This window comes from Heteronotia binoei, chromosome 1 (genome assembly GCF_032191835.1).
Source record: "Heteronotia binoei isolate CCM8104 ecotype False Entrance Well chromosome 1, APGP_CSIRO_Hbin_v1, whole genome shotgun sequence".
Taxonomy (NCBI): Eukaryota; Metazoa; Chordata; class Lepidosauria; order Squamata; family Gekkonidae; genus Heteronotia; species Heteronotia binoei.
Genome location: NC_083223.1, coordinates 203409103 through 203429805, shown reverse-complemented (window position 1 = coordinate 203429805; position 20703 = coordinate 203409103). Strand labels below are relative to the sequence as shown.

Below are 20703 nucleotides of genomic sequence, written 5' to 3'. Positions count from 1 at the left end.
ATCATGATCACTAGTATGGTTGCCAGGGTGCCTGGAGTTTTGACTCGCACACATCTGCTCTAAGAAGTGGACTTTGCCCACGGTTTCTAAGGCTTATGTGGATACTATAAGCCTCAGCTTTGCAGCAGCATTCTACTTCTCTGGATGGGTGTTAGCCAGAACTACAGACGAGCTTCCAGCTGCTCCTTGTGTGCCCAGTCTTGGCTAACACCACCAGAATCCATCTTGTTTTCCTGACTCCATATCCAAAGCTGCTTCAACTTCTGCATAAGGCAATCAAGCTTATCTTAGGCGTGGATCCTGCCAGACCGCCTAAGCCTTTGTCTAATGGAACTCAAGACAAAGACTAGTGCCAAGAAGAAGACTGAACAAGAGGAAGACCATCTTCAGCCAGAGCCAAGTTCCTTTGTGTAAACCAGGTGTTACCTTAGGTAGCAATTTGGCCATCTATTGTCACCTTTTTAGATAAGTTTGGTAAACTCAAGCACACCTCCACCCAGTAATTTCCCCCATTCTTTCCCCCATTTTGGAGCCTCACCCTGGTCCATTGCAACCTGAGAGTCCAACCACGTACCCCTGGACCAAGCTTGTTCATTGGTCAGTCATGGGCACCCAATTAGGTGCCACCAATTAACTTGCTATTGGCTACTGCAGAAGTCCAGCCCTTATGGTCACTGCAGAGCCTCCCCTTTTCTGAGGTCACCTACCAGTTGACCACCTGTCATCCACCCCTGTGCCTCCCATCCCCTAAGGGCTCAAGGTAGTCTATATAGCCTGTAACACAGCTCCTCACATGTGTGCATCTAGCAGTACCCTAGTTCCGCTGTCTAGATCCACCCCCGATTCCTGATCAGTTTTGGGTCCATTTCCCCTGTCCATTGGAGCCTTCCTTGAAGACTACGATCGGTAAATATCACCCTGTTTGTCTACCCATGTATTCCCCTATCTCTCTATCTATTTTTCTTAGGACTGTATGTATGATTTTATGAGTATTTTATCTAGTATGGAAGCCTATATTTTTCTTAATAAATTTTAATTGTTTTACTTAATTAGAGTCCCTAATATTTTTAAGCATTACTTTCTGGACGTGGAATCCTGTATACACAGGTAAAAAGATCCTGACTAAGCCAGGTGCCCACCTGACAATTCCCCAACCTTGCTTTGAGGGCATTTTGGCTTACACTACTTGCCAATGCATTTTAACTGCAGAGCATCAGATCAAGTCCTAACTTCTGAAGACTGCCCTAGTCTGAGCATTGGTGCAGCATCTCATTACTTCTCCATCAATGGTCCCTGGGAGCAGATATCACTTCCTAGCAGATTTTTAATATTTTGTATATGTGACTTTATGAAGCCCTGAATCAAACATTATCAAAGTAACACTGGAGGAGCACCTTTCTATGGCCTCTTCTCAGAAAGCGCCAGTAATTTTATGTGCCAGGGTGAACACAACTTGTTCTCATGCTCACATACTCTCTGTCCTCTTCTCCTTGCATATGTGGTGTGAATGAACGTGTCCTGGTTTCAGAAGCCTTCTTTTTGTGTGATGTTTGAATGCAGGCATATGGGCAAACTGTAATTTGTTTCCTCCCCACAAACTGGGATGCTAAACTGGGATTAAACAGATATCATGCAAAATTGATCCAGATGGGCAACTGTGTTGGTCTGAAGCAGCAAAATAGTTTTTTAGTCCAGTGGCACCTTTAAGACCAACAAAATTTTATTCAAGGTATAACATTTCATGTGCAAGCACACTTCTTCGGATGATGTGCTTCTGAAGAAGTGTGCTTGCACACAAAAGCTTATTCCTTGATTTTAACAAGGAATAATTTGTTGGTCTTAAAGGAATGCTTTGCTGGTCTTAAAGGTGTCACTGGACTCAAACTTTGTTCATCATGCAAAACTGTCATTCTTTTAACAATTGTTAGTTTGTGAAACTAGAATTCAGAATCACAGGAAATCACTGAAATGATTTCCATCAGCAAATGCTGGTTTCATTACCTTTTATCTGCAGCCTAGGATGGTGTCACTGGAGAGGAAGCCAGGATGTCCGAAATCAAACATCGCACAAAACCAATCTGAGTAGTAACTATATTTATGCAGCAGCCTGCATACAGATAATGACACTAATCATAGCTCACTTAATTCAACCATGATTTTATGTAATATCTGAACTGAGCACAAGGTCTGGAATTATGGATTGTGAGAAGGACACAAACTTTTTGCCCAAACAGCTGTTGTAAAATGTCACAACAAACTGGAGCCTGATTTAAAGTTTCTCAGAGCAGGCCACTTTTGATCACACTCATGTGGTATAGAGGAGACAATAGAAACATGTACATAAAAACAAGCAGCATTTGTTGCACACAAACAGAGGGTTGACTTGTCTGAATGCAGCTACTGTCCTTTCCCTTTTTAGCATAAACATAGTGCAGCGTTTGTTAACAGTCAGACTCTTCTTATGGATGGGCAGTTTGAGATAAAATGCCCCTCTTTAAATATCAGCCCCAAAATCATATGTGCCCTGCACTGCCTGGCCTAAAAGTGGACAAAATGGAGCTGGTACAAACAAAATGGATGCTGACCAGATACAAACCTGGGAAATGTAGATGATTCACTAACAACTCTCCTCCCCATTCTAAAAAGATATACTCAGGGCTTTTTTTGGTAACAGGAACTCCTTTTCATATTTGGCCACACCTCCCTGATGTAGCCAATCCTCCTGGAGCTTACAGTAGGCCCTGTAATAAGAACCCTGTAAACTCTTAGGGGATTGGCTAAATCAGAGGGTGCGGCCTAATATGCAAAGGAGTTCCTGCTACAAAAAAAGCCCTGGATATACTTAATTTAAATAATGGGTTTCTGAGAAAACCTCCCCTCACTTCAACTTAACCCTCCATTCTCATCCACACTTATTTGCACATTCCCTCATCTATTTACCTTAACTAGTTTTATTTGTACAACTTGGTAGTTACTCCCATCCTGTATTGAGGATCGTCAAGGAACATTAACATCTTTAGTTTACATCAAGCAATCTTATCAAGCACCATTAGCATCACTCAGGCAAACCTATCACTTTGCTCATCCTGGGAAATCCAATCAAGGTATTGTTTTAGGAGTAAACATGTCAGACCACCCCAGGAAGAATTCTTCTTATAACTGGGCACACTCTGCACCATGGTAGTGTATGTATGTTCTCAGTGCTAAACATTGAGCCCTCATTTATTGTGAGCTTCCTCCGTCTTTCTGGGAAACACAGGCCATTCTCTCACTGGCTCTTGCTCTCCAAGACTTGGTAAATATCACCTTCCCCAAATCACTGTTCCCACTACTTCCTTTTATTTCCTTCTTAGCTAATTTGTGTGTTCCCTGTGTGCTTTGTGTGTATGTTTCACTCTTTTATTCTTTTTATAATAAAACACTTCTGGTTGTACCTCATCCTGATTTATTTTCAGAATTCTCTAAAGAAACAACTCCCAGAAACATTGGTAGAGATTCCCAGTTACCCCCTATTGATGTCCCCTTAAGGCTAATTCCCCCATCTAATTAGGAGATCTCTTCCTTTAGGTAGCAAAATTTTATAAATTGTTATATAGCTGTGCTCAGTCAACCATTAACCAAAGGAGCTTTTCAAATCAGCTTCAATCCATGGTTGCAAATTCAAGCATAAAGCAATCTATGGTTAACATTAGTCTCAATGTAGATATAACACTATGTATCATAGGTGACAGTGAAAAAAGGAAAGGAAGGGTAATCCCTGTAGGAAAGAACAGCAGGGAGAGAAAAACATGCCAGCTAACTGCCTGTTTCTGATGTCATAACCATGGTTAAAAGCTTAGAAAACATTACTTCTTCACTGCTTCTCTTGGCTATCCTTGCAGAATTAAGTCATGTCTTCATGTACATAAACAAAGAGACTCCAAAACAATCTGCCAGAAATAAGTCAAATTCTCTCATACTGAGACAAGCAAACAGAGAGTCAGTCATCTCTACCACGGGCAACCTGCCATGATAAAGGTTTGATACCCCCCACTGCACTTCGATAGCAACAAGCACCTCTCCATTGGCAAATTAGAGTTGGCATAGCCAACAAGGCTGGGACCACTTTATAACATCGATATATCAATAGGCAGAGAAAACAGATTGCTAATAACAATAATACCTGAGAAAACACTGGCAAGACTTTTTGTTCGGTAATTACATTGATGCTGTAACCCATCACTTCTCCTCTTGCTTCATTATTCTGTGGCTTTTCCCAAGACACATTGAGAGAATATGGTGAAAGAGGGAATACTGATGGAGGTGGCATGAAAACAGGAGCTAAAACACAAATAAATGTGCTAATTTATCATAAAATAAATGAACAACATGTGTCAGGCAAGTTTTCCCACTATATTTGTAAAATACCATCTGCTAAACTTGATAAAATGGCTGTTTGCATCCAATTCCTAAATAAGCAGATTGTAGAAATTAATTTTCAGGTCTAAAAGGAATTTTCATATGGTTTTCAATGCTCAGTTTTAAAGTAAATGTATCTCACCTATAGACAAAGTACGGGATCTGTTATTTTTATGATGCACTAACCACCACTTAAAATCTAAAGCACAATACAGTTTTCACATAATAGCAAAGTAGATGGATTTTTAAAAGCACAGTCTTCCTGGGACATAAGAAAAATCTAATTAGAACAAAGATTGTTGAACACTTCAACATTGTCAAAGTAAATTTAATTGCTGAGCAGGTTTGAAATTAACATCTCTCTCTTGTATTAGAATGGCTGATATAACGGAGATGTTTAATTACATGACATGTGACTTCTATCCTATCTAGGCACTGCAAAATGGCTATATTTTGAGATTTACCATCTACAAATCTGTCCCCAGAAAATCCTGCTGGATGCTTTGAAGCTAATGGCCCAATCCACAAACCAATTAAAGCAAAGTCCTTGGCTTTAAGCCATTTACTTGGATGGAAGTCCCATCTGGGAAAAATCAGAAGGACTTGTATCCAAGTGAAATATGTTTTGGATGAGTTGCCTAATTTGTTGATTTGAGTGAGACTATGCATGTGATCCTAAATACAAATTTAATGGAATTCTGTAGGAGTTACTTCCAGGGAAGTCTGTTTGAGACATGCGTAGTCATTGGCTTAAATCTAGTTTGATTGAATAAGCTATATCACTTTCATGCAACAACATTGCAGATTTTTGTCAGAGATTTCTTACCTGCTTAGAAAATAAAACTTATATGACTCTTCATTGGCAAAAAAAAATGATGAACACATATAAAACTTCAAACAGAATTTATTTTTATGAGCTCTTAATTAATTATCTTTAACTGACTAGAAACAGAAGCACACACACAAAAAATCAATATACATAATCTTTATATATAATTCTCATCATGGCTCCATCTTTGAATACTTACACCCAGAGATTAGGGCCATGGACAGACAAGAGAGATCTTTCTACAAACCTTAGAAAACCCCCAGATTTGCTGGAATTTTTTTTTTTAATTGGGGGTTAAAACCTACCAAAATGATAGAAGCTGTAGCTGTGTCTTTAAGAAACAAATAGTAATCCACACAAAGGTCACTTCCAGGCTAAACTTCTGTAACTTGCTTTACACAGGGCTACCCTTGAGACTGACCTGGAAATTACAACTGATCCAAAATGCAGTGGCCTGAATATGTACTAACAGTACTAACAGTACATATCCAACCAATGCTGCTCCAGCTACACTGGCTACAGGTTGAATACTGGATTAGCTTAAAGGTTTTGGTATTAACCTTCAAAGCCCAAAATGCTCTGGGACCAATGTATCTACAGGACCACCTCTCCATAGGGCTGCCAAGTCCCTCGCGGCCTCTGGCAGGGGACTTTTTTCGCACTCACATAGCATGCATGGCGTGATGAAATCACTCGCAAGTGATGTCATCACTCCAGCGACGTCGTGTGTTGGCCGCTCTAGGAGCTTCTGGGAAAACTCAATGGTTTTCCTCCCAAATTGCTAGAGTATCCAGGGAAACCATAGAGTTTCCTGGAAGCTCCTAGAGCGGCCAGCATGAGACATTGACAGCACGATGACATAACTTGTGACATCACTTGTGAGTGATGTCATCATGCTAGTGATGTTGAGAGGGGATCCCCCCACCAGCCCACTGTGGACCAGCAGTTTGAGGACCTCCAGTGTGGGAGAAACCCTGCCCTGTCTGGGTGCTTGGCAACCCTACCGCTCTCTGTATACCCCACAAAGAGCATTAGCCCCTGGCTATCCCTGGCCCAAAAGATATTCAGCTGACCTCAACCAGAGTCAGGAAAGCATTTAAGTGTCTTCTGAGTGAACTCAGCAAGTAAACTCAGAAGGCATGTAAACTTTAAATGCCTTCTGAGTTCACTTGCTGAGTCACGCCGCAGCAGCAGCACATCTTGGCGAATTCAGATGGCACTTAAACTTTGAATGCCTTCTGAGTGCACAATGGAGCCAAATAAATTCAGGTTTTCCAAATATTTACCTGAATCCCAGTATAATACTGATTTTGGGATTCAGGAATGTTCAGGATGACCTATATATTTTTGGGTCCAATAGACCCAAATCAGGGGGAAAAAAACCAATTTTTGCATATCCCCAGTGCTCTGTAATGTCATTCTTTCTGTAAGGAGACCATGCTGCTACCAAATTATTTTAAGTTAGGATAACTGCAGAACAGTCTTCTTTCAGAATTTACATCAGATTCTGGTGCCCTTCCCCCATTGATTCTTTAAGCAGAATGCAATCCACTGTATTTTCATGAAAATTTCATTTGTGTTTTGCATCTTCTCCTCCACTTATCTGTATGTCTTGTATTTGCCAAACATGGACAATGGGTGGTGGTGGTGGGGTGACACTGGTTTGTTATTGTTGTTTTGCTTTTTACAATGCACTTTATCTCAGTGCAGTCCCTTGTTTGAGTCACTTACCTCTGTTCCAAGCCTGTTTCTGGTACTGGGTCCAGGATGGGAGAACAGAGTCTGGAGGTAGGTTATTGGAAAGAGATGGGGAACTTTCACCACAACTTTCCATTGTACTCTATTTAGCATTAAAGTGAACTCCAGCTTTGAATGATAGTCCACTCACATCTTATTTGGTTTTAAAATACAGCTGTAACTTCTTAAAGAGTTGCTATTGAATTAAAATGGATTGTATTAATTCAATGAATTAATTTACTGAATTATGAATAGGAAGAAAATGAATTGTCTATAGTACATATCAAACTATACTACAACAGTAAACAAGAAGAACTGATAAGTAGCAAGTGTTCACACATATTTTCCAAGAGAAAAATCTAACTTTTGAAAATGACTTTTCAAGATCTATTACCTGCCTCTGTAGTCCTCTGTGATGTCCATTTTGAAAATGTACTACCTGCCATATTGACTGACAGAACACGGAACTCATACTCTGTGAATGGCTCCAAGTCCGTAATTTTAGTGTTAGTTAGAGGTGGTGTCAAAGCATTCTCATTGGCGGAGTCTGTCATTGGATGAGGACTGTACCATCCACTGGCTTGGAAAACACGACTTTCAGGGGGCACAAAGCTTCCATTTGATTGTAGTACTCCTTTCATGTACAACTCATACCGAATAATTATACCTAGAAACAATAATGACTGGCTAACCAAAAGAATATATTTTTCTGGAAATATCTGAAATCCTACTACTCCATTGTTAAAGAAACCACTCCCAGTTTAAGTGTACTTGGTTGCCCTGGGGGATAACTTGTGCCAGGAAAAGGACAAAGGGAGTGCAACTCTGTTGGTCCTCCTCAACCTCTCAGCAACTTTTGATACCATCGATCATATCATTCTGGACTGCCTATCTGGACTGGGATTGGAAGGCATCACTCTACAGTGATTCTGGTTCTACTTGAAAAGTAGGTTTCAGAAGATGGTGCCATAGGGCTGCCAATCTCTTGGCCTGGGCAGGGGTTTCCCCTGCCCTGGAGGTTCCCAACCCGCCGGCTCACATTGGGCTGGTGGGGGGAACCTCCCCCGATGTCGCTGGTGCGATGATGTCACCTGGAAGTGATGTCATTGCACCAGTGATGCCACATGCCAGCCACTCTAAGGCATTTCCAAGAAAACCCTATGGTTTTCCGTGATGCTCTAGCAATTTGGGAGGGAAAACTCTATGGTTCAATAGCTACCATAGAGTTTTTACCACCCAAATTGCTACAGCGTCCGGGAAAACCATAGAGCTTTCCCCAGAAATGCCTAGAGCGGCTGGTGTGCAGTGTCACCGGCATAATGACATCACTTCTGGGTGATGTTATTATGCTGCACATGCAATGCACACGTGAAAAAAGTCCCTCGTAGAAGGTTGAGGGATTTACAATACCAGCATGAGAAGAATCACACCAATCTTTAATTATAGAAGAGACTTGATGACTGAATTTAATTGACTTGTTTTAAATCCCCTCTAGGGGAAAAAGTTTTGGATTTTGGGAAAGTTGCTTGCAAGTACATATGGATGTGAAGAACAGCTGGCTTAAAAGTACTTTGAAGCTTAAATTGAAGTGCTCTGAATGAATTTATAAGAGTTCCAATTTGACTTTTAAATGCTGGTGGGTATTTTATACTGATTTATAAGACATAGCAGGATCTCTGGTTGGAAGAAGAACATCTGTGCAAATTTTCAAAGTGGATTCTCACTTCTTGTTGGATGTTATGGATATAACCCTTTAATTTTGTTTTCACTTTTTTTTTCTTTCTTTCCACCTGTGGTTGGAATATTTTTGACATGGTTTAAATATTTTTGGCTCCGGATTCCTTTTTTTTAATCACCCTTCCTTTTTTGGATTATCAAATATGATTTTTTTTTCTTTTTTTTTCTTATTATTTTTTTGCTTTTCTCTTTGAGAGTGCTTGGTTTCATTCTTTTCTTGGATTATTTGTTTAATTTTTAATTCTTTATTTCACTCTTGGATTACAAATAGGGCATTCAGCCCTGGATTACAAATTTATACTTTGAAGTTGTTGAAAGACACTGTAGTGACTTGGATTTTAATTGAATTATCATTGCTCTCTCGGCTTGGCTTCGCGAACGAAGATTTAAGAAGGGTGCAATAGTCCATGTTTGCTGCAGGCTCGCTGGTGGCTGACAAGATCAATGCGGGACAGGCAGGTCCGGCCACAGCGGCTGCAGGGAATAGTCTGATTTAGGGTTGGTCCTGTAGCAGTGCGATTCTTCCTCATTGCTAGAAGACTTGTAATAGTGAATTGTTTTTGTTGCTGTGAACTGCATTGTTTTACCTACATACTATTAAGTGTGTTTTGCTAAAAAGTCTTGTTTATTATTACTCCTACTATTGTTTTGGGTACGACAAATTGTTGATAGAAACTAGAAGGTTGTTTTCTTTTTAAAACTATTTCATAATAAGGGCATTGCTTGGTGGAGATTAGCTTATCTGTTATAAACAGGAACATAGAGTTCCAAAACAAACACTGAAGAGGCATAATTAGACTTGTGGCTGTGAGTGTACTTATCCTAACAAGAATGGGAAATAAAGCTGGGATTGGTTTCAAAGAAACAATAAAAAAAAGAAAACTGAGCAGGAAAACCACCAATTTCTTCACCTAGTGCTCCATCTGGGCCAGGGAAATTTATGACCATGCAGGGAGATATGAAAGAAATGCAAAGCACACTGACTGCTATAGAACAGCTGACCAGTAAAGTAGACAATATTGGTGAACAGATGGCAGAGATCAAACAAGAGCTTTTGGAAAACAGCAGACAGCTGAGACTAACAAAGCCTTAAAAGTATTAGATGGCCAGGTGACAGAGAATACCCAAAAAGGTGGAACATCTGGAAAAAGAACAGAATATACAGAATATGATTCTAGACTTTTGCAGTTGGAAGTAGACAGAGCTGCCTATACGTTGAGGTTAATAATAATAATAATAAATTTTATATCCCGCCCTCCTCGCCGAAGCAGGCTCAGGGAGGCTAAACATACCAGAAGAGAAAACTGAAGACTTACAGAAAATTTTAAGTGAAGCCTTGGCTGAAATTTTACAGGTGACTCCTCAAAGGATGGAAGAAGAGTTTGATCAAGTTAGATGGGTGCCATCAAGTTATACAAGATGAAATAAATTACCTACTGAAGTTCATTTGAAGCTTACAAGAAAGAGGACTAGAGATGACATTTTGAAGCAAGCAAGAGACAGACCTATGATGATACCTGGAAATATGGTACCTTGGCCAGTGAGACAAAAGAGGAGAGAATACCAAGCGTTAACAGATTTTTTGAGAGGAAGAGAAAAACTCTATATGTGGTTAATGCCAGAAGGTCTTCTTTTTACTTACCAGAAGAACAGGTACAGGATAAATTCTATCTTCAAAGCTCAGAATTTTCTGGATAGAGTGAAAGCAAAAGAAGGCAAGGAAAAGAATGATGATGAGGAGGAGGAAAGTTCTGGTGAAGAGAATCCAAATGAACCACGGAGATACCCGACAAGACAGCAGACCAAAAAAGATAAGAAATATAGTGATAAGCAAAACCCATAATGGCCTCAATAGTTTCTATTAATGTGAATGGACTTAACTCTCCTGCCAAAAGGAGGAAGACTTTTAGATATTTGATAAAAATGGAAATGGATATAATTTGTTTGCAAGAAACTTATATTTTAACTGAAGACCAACATCTTTTGAAAAATAAAAAACTTGGTAATTTATTCACAGCAACAGACATGAACAAGAAGAAAAGGAGAGTGCCAATATATATTAAGGATAAATTTAACCCACAACTGCAGTATGCATCTGAAGATGGAAGAATTCTACTAGTGGAAATTACAGTGGACAATAAAAAAAATTTTACTGGCAAATATCTGTCTTCTAAATGCCCAACAAGAGAAAGTCTTTCAAGACTTGTGTCTTAAGTTATCAAATTTGGAATATGTCGAATATTGTCTAATACAAGATTTCAACGCAGTTTCTGACAGGCAATTGGACAAAAAAAATGCATAAACAGACTAAAAGCAAAAGTCTTCAATTGCCAACAAGTTTTTGGAAATTAGCAGAAGAACTGTTTTTAATAATAAAATGGAGCTATTTCAGCAGACTTTTTTTTATTGAGGCAGTGGACATCCATCTCTGCACAGAAGCTGCCTTGACCATGCACCCATATGCAGTCTTGATGTAACATGAGTTGGAGTGACTCTTGCTATCAGCTGATAGGGGGATTCTGAATTTGGAACTATGATATCACCATCTTTTTACTGCTAATATTTTTGTTGTTAATCCAATTGTTAATTATTATATGCTGACTGGTTTTTAATGTTATATATTCTGATGTTACCCAACCTGAGCCCATTTAGGAAAGGTGGGATATAAATGCAAGAAAGAAAGAAATCTAGAGATCTGAGCTTAGTTGTCACCAATAAGCAGGTGACACTGTCTTACATTTCCAGGTGTTCCCAGGGACGCTGTAAAAACCCTGAACCAATGCCTGGAGGCAGTTTGGAGATGGATGCATACTAATTAACTGAACCTTAATTCTGGCAAGATGGAACTGCTACTGGTGGGCAGACGGTCAGGCATTTATTGCCTCATTCTCCCATTCTGACATGTTACTGTTTTATTGGTTTCCCACACAAATGCTATCCAGACCAAATGTTCTTTCAATTTGTTAATTTTGCCATCGGATTCTAACTTTATACCACTTTGCATTCTAAACCATGACCTACCAGCTATATAGCTCTGATCACTGTACCCCATTCCATTGTCTGATGAAGTATGCATGCGTACAAAAACTTACATTCTGAATAATACTTCATTGGTTTTAAAGGTGCTACTGGACTCCTGCGTTGCACTACACAATTTCAGGGTCACCCATTCTGGATGGGGTTACACTCCCCTTGAAGGAAGAGGTCCTTAGTCTGGAGGTGCTCTTGGATTCAAGCCTACTGCTGGATAAGCAGGTGGCAGCTATGGCCAAGAGGGCTATTTAGCAGTTTTGACTGGTTAGACAGCTGCAGCCCTTTCTGGACAGAAAAGATCTGGCCACTGTGGTATCCAGATTACTGCAATGCAGTCTACACGGGGCTGTCCTTGAAGAGTGTTTGGGAACTTCAGCTGGTACAGGACACTGCAGCCAGGTTGCTGAATGAGGTGGATCATAAGAGTGGATCATAGGGACTATATCACTCTAGTCTAGACTGATCTACACTGGCTTTCAATTTGTTTCTGGGCAAAATTCAAGGTGCTGGTCTTGGCCTTCAAAACCATATGTGGTTTGGGACCAACATACCTGAGGGACTGCCTAATCCCATATGAGCCTGTCCAACCATTATAGGTCATCATCAGAGGCCATTTCAACTGCCCCGCCTTATGATATAAGGCAGGTGGCAACCCAAGAAAAGACCTTCTAGGTCTTGGCACCAAAACTCTGGAACTCTCTCCCCAGGAACATTCCTTTTGCTGCCATTTTCCACAAGTGAATATTTTTTTTTTGTTTCATTTGGCATTTTCAAATGATCCCTCCTTCCTAATCAATGTTTTGTAAAAATATTTCGTATGTATTTTTACTGTTCTGTATGTGTTTTAATGCTGTTTTAAAAACTTTAAAATTTAATTATATATTTTTAATATTTTTATTATAATAGTTTTATAATGCAATTTTATCATGCATCTTTTAAATTGTTAGCTGCTTGGTGGTCCTTGTAATGGCAGAAAGGTGGGGTGTAAATTTTGGAAATAAATATGAATAATAAATAATAAACACATATTATACATATACTATCAAGTCAGAACCAACTTATGGTGACCAGAGCACAGGGTTTTCAATGCAAGTGAGAAGTAGAGGTAGAATCCCATTGCCTTCCTCTGCAGATCCTCCTTGGTGGTGTTTCCTCTATGCACCAACCCTGATTAGCTGTCAAGAGCTTCTGAGATTGGGCTATACCATGTCACCTTCCCACTATGTAAATACACTAATATAGACAATGTACACCCCTTCCCCATGGTTAGCTGGGCCCTGTGAGAGAAGATCAACATAATGCTCAATAAAGTCATCTTTTCTTTCTCCAGTACCTTTCCTTTCCAGTACCTAACATTCTCTGGTTTTCTACACTGAAAACAATGGATGACATGTTGCGAAGGAACACACCATAAAAGGCCAGCCAGAGAGTTGGAACAAGATTACTTTGTGCTCATGCTGATCTCTTTCCACAGTGTCTACATGAAACAGTCTGTCCAGAATTAATAATATGAATCTATATTAAAGCCCTCAAAGCATTTCAGGTCTTCAGACAAAATATGTATTTATCTTTAAGTAAATACAGACTTTGAATCCTACCATTTGGTTTCTTTGGTGGAGACCATTCCACAAATAATTCTGTAGAACTGGTGCTTTCTATGACCGGAGGTAGTTGCTCCTCTGGAGCGGCTTGTGCAGTCATTATTGCCACTGGCTGCTTTAGCAAACATCCCCCACTTGTACAAGCTTGAACATGGAAATTGTATTTTGTAAATGGATCCAAATTTGAAACAGTGGCAGAGGTTTCTAAGCCTTCATATTGACCACATGGTTGAAGATCCATTGAAGCACACGTTAAAATATATTTCTCTATAGGACCAGAGTTGTTTGATAAGGCTGGCCAGTTGAATGAAACAGAATATGGCCCAATAGGAAGAAGTAAGCTTAAATGCAAGTCTCCTACAGGTATTCCAGGCTTTGTCCTGTAAGTCAAAGCTGCACTTCTTGTAGAACTGTGAACATTGCTGGACTCAAGGGAATATGAATAAAAGGTGTAGGGAACCAAAGAGCTGTCAGTGAAGACTTGGGTGCCTGTAATAAACACATAAAAAGTTAGAACTCAGTTGCCAAATACTGAGAAACTCCATATTTAAACATTCTTATTCCAAATTCATTTTCAATAACTGTAATATTTGTATTTCAAAAGATGATTTGCATCTTATATGCTACACTAAATACTCAGTAATTTGGGGTACTTGAAAAGCCTTTATTTTAAAATTGAGTAATATTTTACTATCAGCATTCCCTTGTGCTATCAGCATTCTTTGTGCAACGTCACGTGAGCATTAGTGGAACTACAGAATATAAAGGTGCAGCTCCAGGCTTTTCAGTTCCACGAGCATCTTCTAAATGAAAGGAAAAAAATGTTTTTGTTTACTTTGACCATAGACCTATGGATATCACTTCTGTCTGCTGGCTGCTCAAATTTATGTTAACAGAAGGGATAGAACAGATCTGAGTTTTCAGATAAAACATGAAACAATCTATGTAAACGTCCAGGGATGTTCTTCTGCAGACTTCTATTGCCCGCCCAGCCCTCAAATAAAGCACAACACAAGGCGGTCCCTAAGGTATGCAGGACCCTGGCCATATAGGGCTTTAAAGGTAATGACCAGCACCTTGAAGCAAATCTGGTACACTATCGGTAGCCAGTGCAATGCTTTCAGCACAGGTTTTAGAGCCAGTGTGTGTGGCTTTGAATATCAGAGGGGCTATTCCAAAAAGTTAATTATTCTCTCTGTGAGTAAAACAAAGAAACACATCCTGAATGGCCAATGCAACAAAAGAGATGCTTCGTCATCTTTTTTGAGAGAAAAAGCTATTGCCTACACCTGGCTAACTCTGGAAGGTCTTGTCTTCACATATGAGGGTAAAAGACACAGAATTACTTCAACCTTTAAAGCTGAGAATTTTTTGGAGTGATTTGCCGAGAAAGACAAGAAGAGTGGTGAAGGCGAAGAAGAGCATGAGACTTCAGATCACGCTGAGTCATCAGAAGAGAAGAAAGAAGATGATATTGGATTTATATCCCATCCTCCACTCTGAATCTCAGAGCGGCTCACAATCTCCTTTATCTTCCTCCCCCACAACAGACACCCTGTGAGGTGGGTGAAAATGAGAGGATTCTCACAGCAGCTGCCCTTTCAAGAACAACCTCTGCCAGAGCTAAGGCTAACCCAAGGCCATTCTAGCAGCTACAAGTGGAGAAGTGGGGAATCAAACCTGGTTCTTCCAGATAAGAGTCCGCACACTTAACCACTACACCAAACTGGCTCTCTCAAGAATGATCTCAAGATCCAAGGCTGTATCCAACAAGACTTCAGTTAAGAAAAGATAAAGAAAGATAGTAAAGAAAAACTGACATAATGGCTAGAGAACAGATTACTATTCTTTCACTCAATGTAAATGGTCTTAACTCTCTGGTGAAGAGAAGGAAAACCTTTGTTCACCTATCTAAATTTAAAACAGATATAATTTGCCTACAAGAAACTCATATATTTGTAAAGGACCAGCACCTACTTAATAACAAAAAAATTGGGACTATATTCTTGGCCTCTGATGCTAAACAGAAAAAAAGAGCTGTAGCAGTTTACATTAAAGACAAATTAAATCCACAATTTTGATTTGCTTCAGATGATGGAAGAATTTTGTTAGTAGAGATTACAATGGATGGAAATAAAGTTTTATTAGCAAACATTTATGCTTCAAATGAACATCAAGATAACTTCTTTAAAGAAGTACATAGTAAATTGGCAAGTTTTGATTATGCTGAACATTGTATAATTGGTGACTTTAGAGCAATTTTTTTACACAGCTAGACACCAATCTTGGTCATGAATAGATATGTGCTGGATGTCTATGGGTTTGATGAAGGATTTGGGGGAAATCAAAATTCATACAAGAATTGTCTCAGACCATCGTCTGTTAACAATAGAGTTACGGTAAATGAATTCCCAAATAACAGAAGATGGCATCTGAATACGCAGATCTTGAAAGACAAAGATTTTGTTCAAAAAACTAAGGAAGAATTTGAGGGCTTTTAAAAACAAGATATTACTCAAGATGTGAAAATGCACTCAATGTGGGATGCAAGCAAAGTGTATTTCAGAGGCTTGGATATTAGATACTCCTCCAAAAGAAAGAAAAAATTCAAAATTTCAAGTTAAAACTACCCAATTAAAGATCAATGAAAATATATTGAAGCAACAACCATCAAAGATAGAACTGCTGCATAAAATAAAATTGCTGCAACATAAACTTAACCTATTGTTGGTGGAAGAAGTGGAGAAGAAGTTGAAATTTGCCAAACAAAATGATTTTGAAAATGCCAATAAGCCAGGAAGCTGGCTTGCCTATTAAGACTTAAGAAAGAAAATGCAAAAAGTACCATCACAGCTTTGAAAGGAGAAGACAATAAGGAGAGATATACAAGGCAAGAATTGGTAAAGATTGTGGAACAATTTTATAAAAGATTATATAAGTGTGAGCAACCATCCAAGGACATCCAAGCAAATTATATTAAGCAACATAATTTAAAATCTTTTTACAGAAGATCAACAGAAGGCTTTGAATGATCCTATAACAATGAAAGAACTGGTTAAAGTGATTGAAATGCAAAAAGATGAGAAAGCCCCTGGTCCAGACTGCTTACCAGTGGAATTCTACAAAACTTTTGAAGACTCTCACTCCCATTCAAATATCTTTTAGATAAGATATGTGATGAAGTAACGATTCCTTCTTCTTGGCAAGAAGCTACAATCTCTCTGATTCTGAAAGAAGCGGCTGATTTGAAAGATATTAAGAATTATAGACCTATTTCGCTTCTAAATGTCAATTACAAGATTTATGCAACAATTTTTGCACAACATCTTAAGAAGTTTAACCTGACTGTATTCATCAAGATCAAGCTGGTTTTCTTCCAAAAAGACATTTGAGTAGTAATGTTAGAACATTAGGGTTTGTAGAATCTTTCGGGCTCAAGTACCGTGTTCTACTGGAGAAAGTTTTTCTTCCAGACATTTCGTTCTCGGCTGCGGAGAACATCCTCAGCAGCCAAGAACGAAACGTCTGGAAGAAAAACTTTCTCCAGTAGAACATGGCACTTGAGCCCGAAAGATTCTACAAACCCTAATGATGTTACCAGCCGTGAAAACCTGAAATCTTTGATAATGTTAGAACAATATGTAATTGTCACGCTCCGTCTCCTCAGGTGGCCGCATCCCACAGGTGGCCATAGCTCGGTTGCTCGGGGGACCTTCTTTTTAGGCAAGCAGGGGGGGGGGGGGCTCAGACCAAGTGGGAGGCCAGTTTAAGTACACCTGGCCCCTAGCCTCTCAATGGGCTTGTCTGTTCTGTCAGGCTCCGGCATCACCTCTTCCCTTCCTCATCGCCTCCCTTCACTGCCTTCTCTCCCTTTATATTTCCCCACTCCCTCTTTCCCCACCCCCTGCCAATCCCTTCACCCCACCCCCTCATAAGAGGGAAGGACTCCCACACTGCCTACAGGGTGGGGCTGGGCATGCTTCTGGTTCGGTCTGTCTGGGGCCATGTTGTCTTTGTCTCAGGCCACAGGGCAACCGGTGCAGGGGTGGTTTGCCTCCTCCTGAAGCTGTTGAGGCTCTCTGGTGCTGACAGAGGTCTTCAGCAGCTGGGCAGAGCCGTCACCCCAGCATTGTAGGTCGCCCGGACTTGCAGCCATGCCCCATGGCCTGGAGCCACTCCTGCCATACGCCATGGGCTGTGGGACCACTCGGCATCCTCAGGCGGTTGAGCTGGCTATTTGGTAGGTGTGGAGCTCCTGGGGGTTGGCAACAAGAGGCAAGGATTGGGACAAGTTGAGACATTAATATAATGGAATATTATGAAATGCATCCTGATAAACAGCTGGCATTAATCTTTTTAGATGTGGAAAAAGCCTTCATCAATGTTAATTAGTGATTTATGCTGCAACAACTGGAGGAAATGAATTGTAAAACTGAATTTCTAAAAAAGATCCAGGCTACATACACCTATCAAAGTGTAAATGGAGACTTAACCGAGTCAATTGGGATCCAAAAAGGAACCAGGCAAGGTTGTCTTCTATCTCCGTTGCTTTTTATCTTGACTTTGGAATTACTAAACAATCAGATTAGGGAGGATGCAAATATTAATGGCACAATTATTAGAGGTGAACAATACAAACTTCGGGCCTTTGCTGATGACTTAATATTTATATTAGAACAACGTCTAGATTCTGTTGATTATATGATGAGAAAATAAGAACAATTTGGTGTTGTGGCTGGCATGAAAATCAATTATCAGAAAACAAAAATTTTAATGAAAAATATGACAAAGGACCAAATAGACCTTTTACAACAAAAATCAGGATTTTCTTTTGAAATGAAAGTTAAATACCTTGGTATCTATTTATCAGACAAATGTATTAATTTGAAGACAGCTAATTATGATAAGCTTTTAAATTAAATTAAAAAAAATTGGACAATTGGAAAGATTTGAATGTAACTTTAATTGGAATGACTGCAGCAATCAAAATAAATATTTTACCAAGACTACTATTTCTATTACAAACCATTCCAATTTGATTGCCGAAGAATTTTTTTCATGACCTGAACAAATTCATGGCAACGTATATTTGGCAAGGCAAAAAACCAAGAATAAAACTAAAAGCCTTAAAAGACTCTAAGGAAAGAGCTGGTTTTGCATTATCAGATTGGAAATTATATTATAGAGCTTCTGTATTGACTTGAGTCAGAATACGGATGCTACTGAGTGACAAAAGACTATTATTATTAGAGGGCCATGATATTACCATGGGATGTCACTCTTATCCTTGGTATCAGAAAATTGAAGGACATGGTTATTTTAAAAATCTATTGAGAAAATCCCTAAACTCAACATGGGCATGGATGAAACAAAAAAAAAAAATCAAAACATTCCAAAATTGGTTTCCCCAGTAGAAGCTTTTGTTTCACCAGCATTGTTAACTCAAAATATGATACTGAAATATGAGGATCTCATGAAAGAAAATAATGAGTTAGATGAAAGATCAACTCAGATTACAGAACATGACTATGGACTGGTGGTTGAGACTACACATTGAATAAGATAAAGTAGTGGATTTTGCTACAGAACAATATGGATTTGATAAGATAATGTTGGGGTCTCACCAAAACTGATAAAAAAAATATTTTCTGTTATTCCAGATGAAAATGCAAGATGAAATTGTAAAAGATTGTATGATAAAATAGGCACAAAATATAGGCCATAACGATATGGCATTTTAGGAAACATTGTGGAAATCTACAATAAAATTGACTAGAGCAGTTACTTTTAAAGAAAATGTATATAAAATGTTTTATAGATGGCATATCAATCCATAAAAACTATCTAAGATGTATCTTAATGTCTCTAATAAGTGTTGGAAATGTACTTCCCAGGTGGGAACATTTTATCATATGTGGTGGTCTTGTGATATAGTTAAGAAATACTGGGAAATGGTACATGAACTATTGCAGAAAGTGTTGAAAATTCAAATACAATTTGTACCAGAACTGTTCTTACTGAATATCCTTCCCAGTGAATATCCAAAGGAAACAAAGCACTTGATTGCTCATATCACCACAGCAGCAAGGATTTTAATAGGGCAACGATGGAAACATCAAGAGGTGCCAAAAAAACAAGACTTAATTGAGAAACTATTTGAGACAGCAGAACTGGACTCATTCTCTCTTTTATTGAAAGGCAAATCTATGCAAGATTCAAAAAACCTTTGGAAACTATGTTATATATTGTTCAATACACTGGTTTGAACTTATGATTTATATGTGACCAGGGCCTTTTTTGTAGAAAAAAACCCAGCAGAAGTTCATTTGCATATTAGGTCACACACCCTGATGCCAAGCCAGCTGGAACTGCATTCCTACTCAAAAAAAGCCCTGTATGTGTCTCAATTCATAGAAATTATCATCAAATATTAAGACATTAATGTTAGACAATTAGAAAGCAATTTGTGACTTACAGTTAGTAATTTTTGTTTCTCTCTTTTATGCATATAAGATCTTTCTAAACTTTATATTTGTGATGTAAACATGTAACAGCTTTTTCCCCTATAGTAAATGCCATTTTTGAGGGGTTCTATATACCCAAACCCATAAAATACTGGTTTTGTTTTGCAGACCCCTAGTGACCACTAGCCATGGTGACTAAAGAGAACCTCCACCTCCACAGTAAACCTCTGAATACCACTTCCAGGAGGCAACACCAGAGGAAGGTTTTTACTCCTTATTGTTGGACCTCTAAAGTAGATGGTTGTCCACTGTGTGAAGGTGTTGCATTAGATGGACCGCTGGTCTGATCTAGCAGGGCTCTTCTTATGTTTTTATTGACTTAACAAGTGCCAGCACAACTCACCTGTTCTCCTTCAGTCCCTTTCACCCCTACTTCATTACTCTAAAAAGAATGGGGGGAAATGCAATGGAAGCATCTAGAAAAGTGCCCCCCCCCCTCCATCATGCTTTGTGAACACTGATGCAAGCCCCATCCAGCAATGAGATGGAAAGGGCTGTGTGACAAGGCGACCACTTTATTAATCACCCCACTAAAATGATCACCCTGTCATTGCTTCAGTTGTCAAATATTTCTTCTCAGAAAGTTGGCACAGTAGGCACCAGGAAAGCTTTAAACAGTTTTTTGGTTTATTGGAACAAACTGGCAGGGAAGGGAATTGATATTTACATAAAGTTAGGGATGTGGAACAGGTAGACAGAAATGTAAATATAAACACAGAATTGCCTCTTAGGTTGCTGAATTCATAAGAGATGATTTTAGACTTATAGCTTGTTGGCTTTCACTAAAGGTATCTCAAATGTTTAAAAAGGTTTCTTCTTAGAGGTTATTGGTTCCAGATTTCCT

General features: G+C 39.1%; 1 protein-coding gene across 1 annotated transcript in view; it reads right to left on the bottom strand.

Annotated features, from left to right (window-relative positions):
* Positions 1-20703, bottom strand: part of USH2A (usherin) — a 1244521-nt gene that overhangs the window by 955999 nt on the left and 267819 nt on the right. Inside the window, exons 17-19 of the mRNA XM_060246775.1 lie at positions 13333-13824; positions 7359-7631; positions 4163-4320 (exon numbers count right to left, since the gene is read on the bottom strand). Of these exons, the coding sequence (XP_060102758.1) occupies positions 4163-4320; positions 7359-7631; positions 13333-13824 (923 nt within the window). The remainder of the gene's footprint in view (positions 1-4162; positions 4321-7358; positions 7632-13332; positions 13825-20703) is intronic.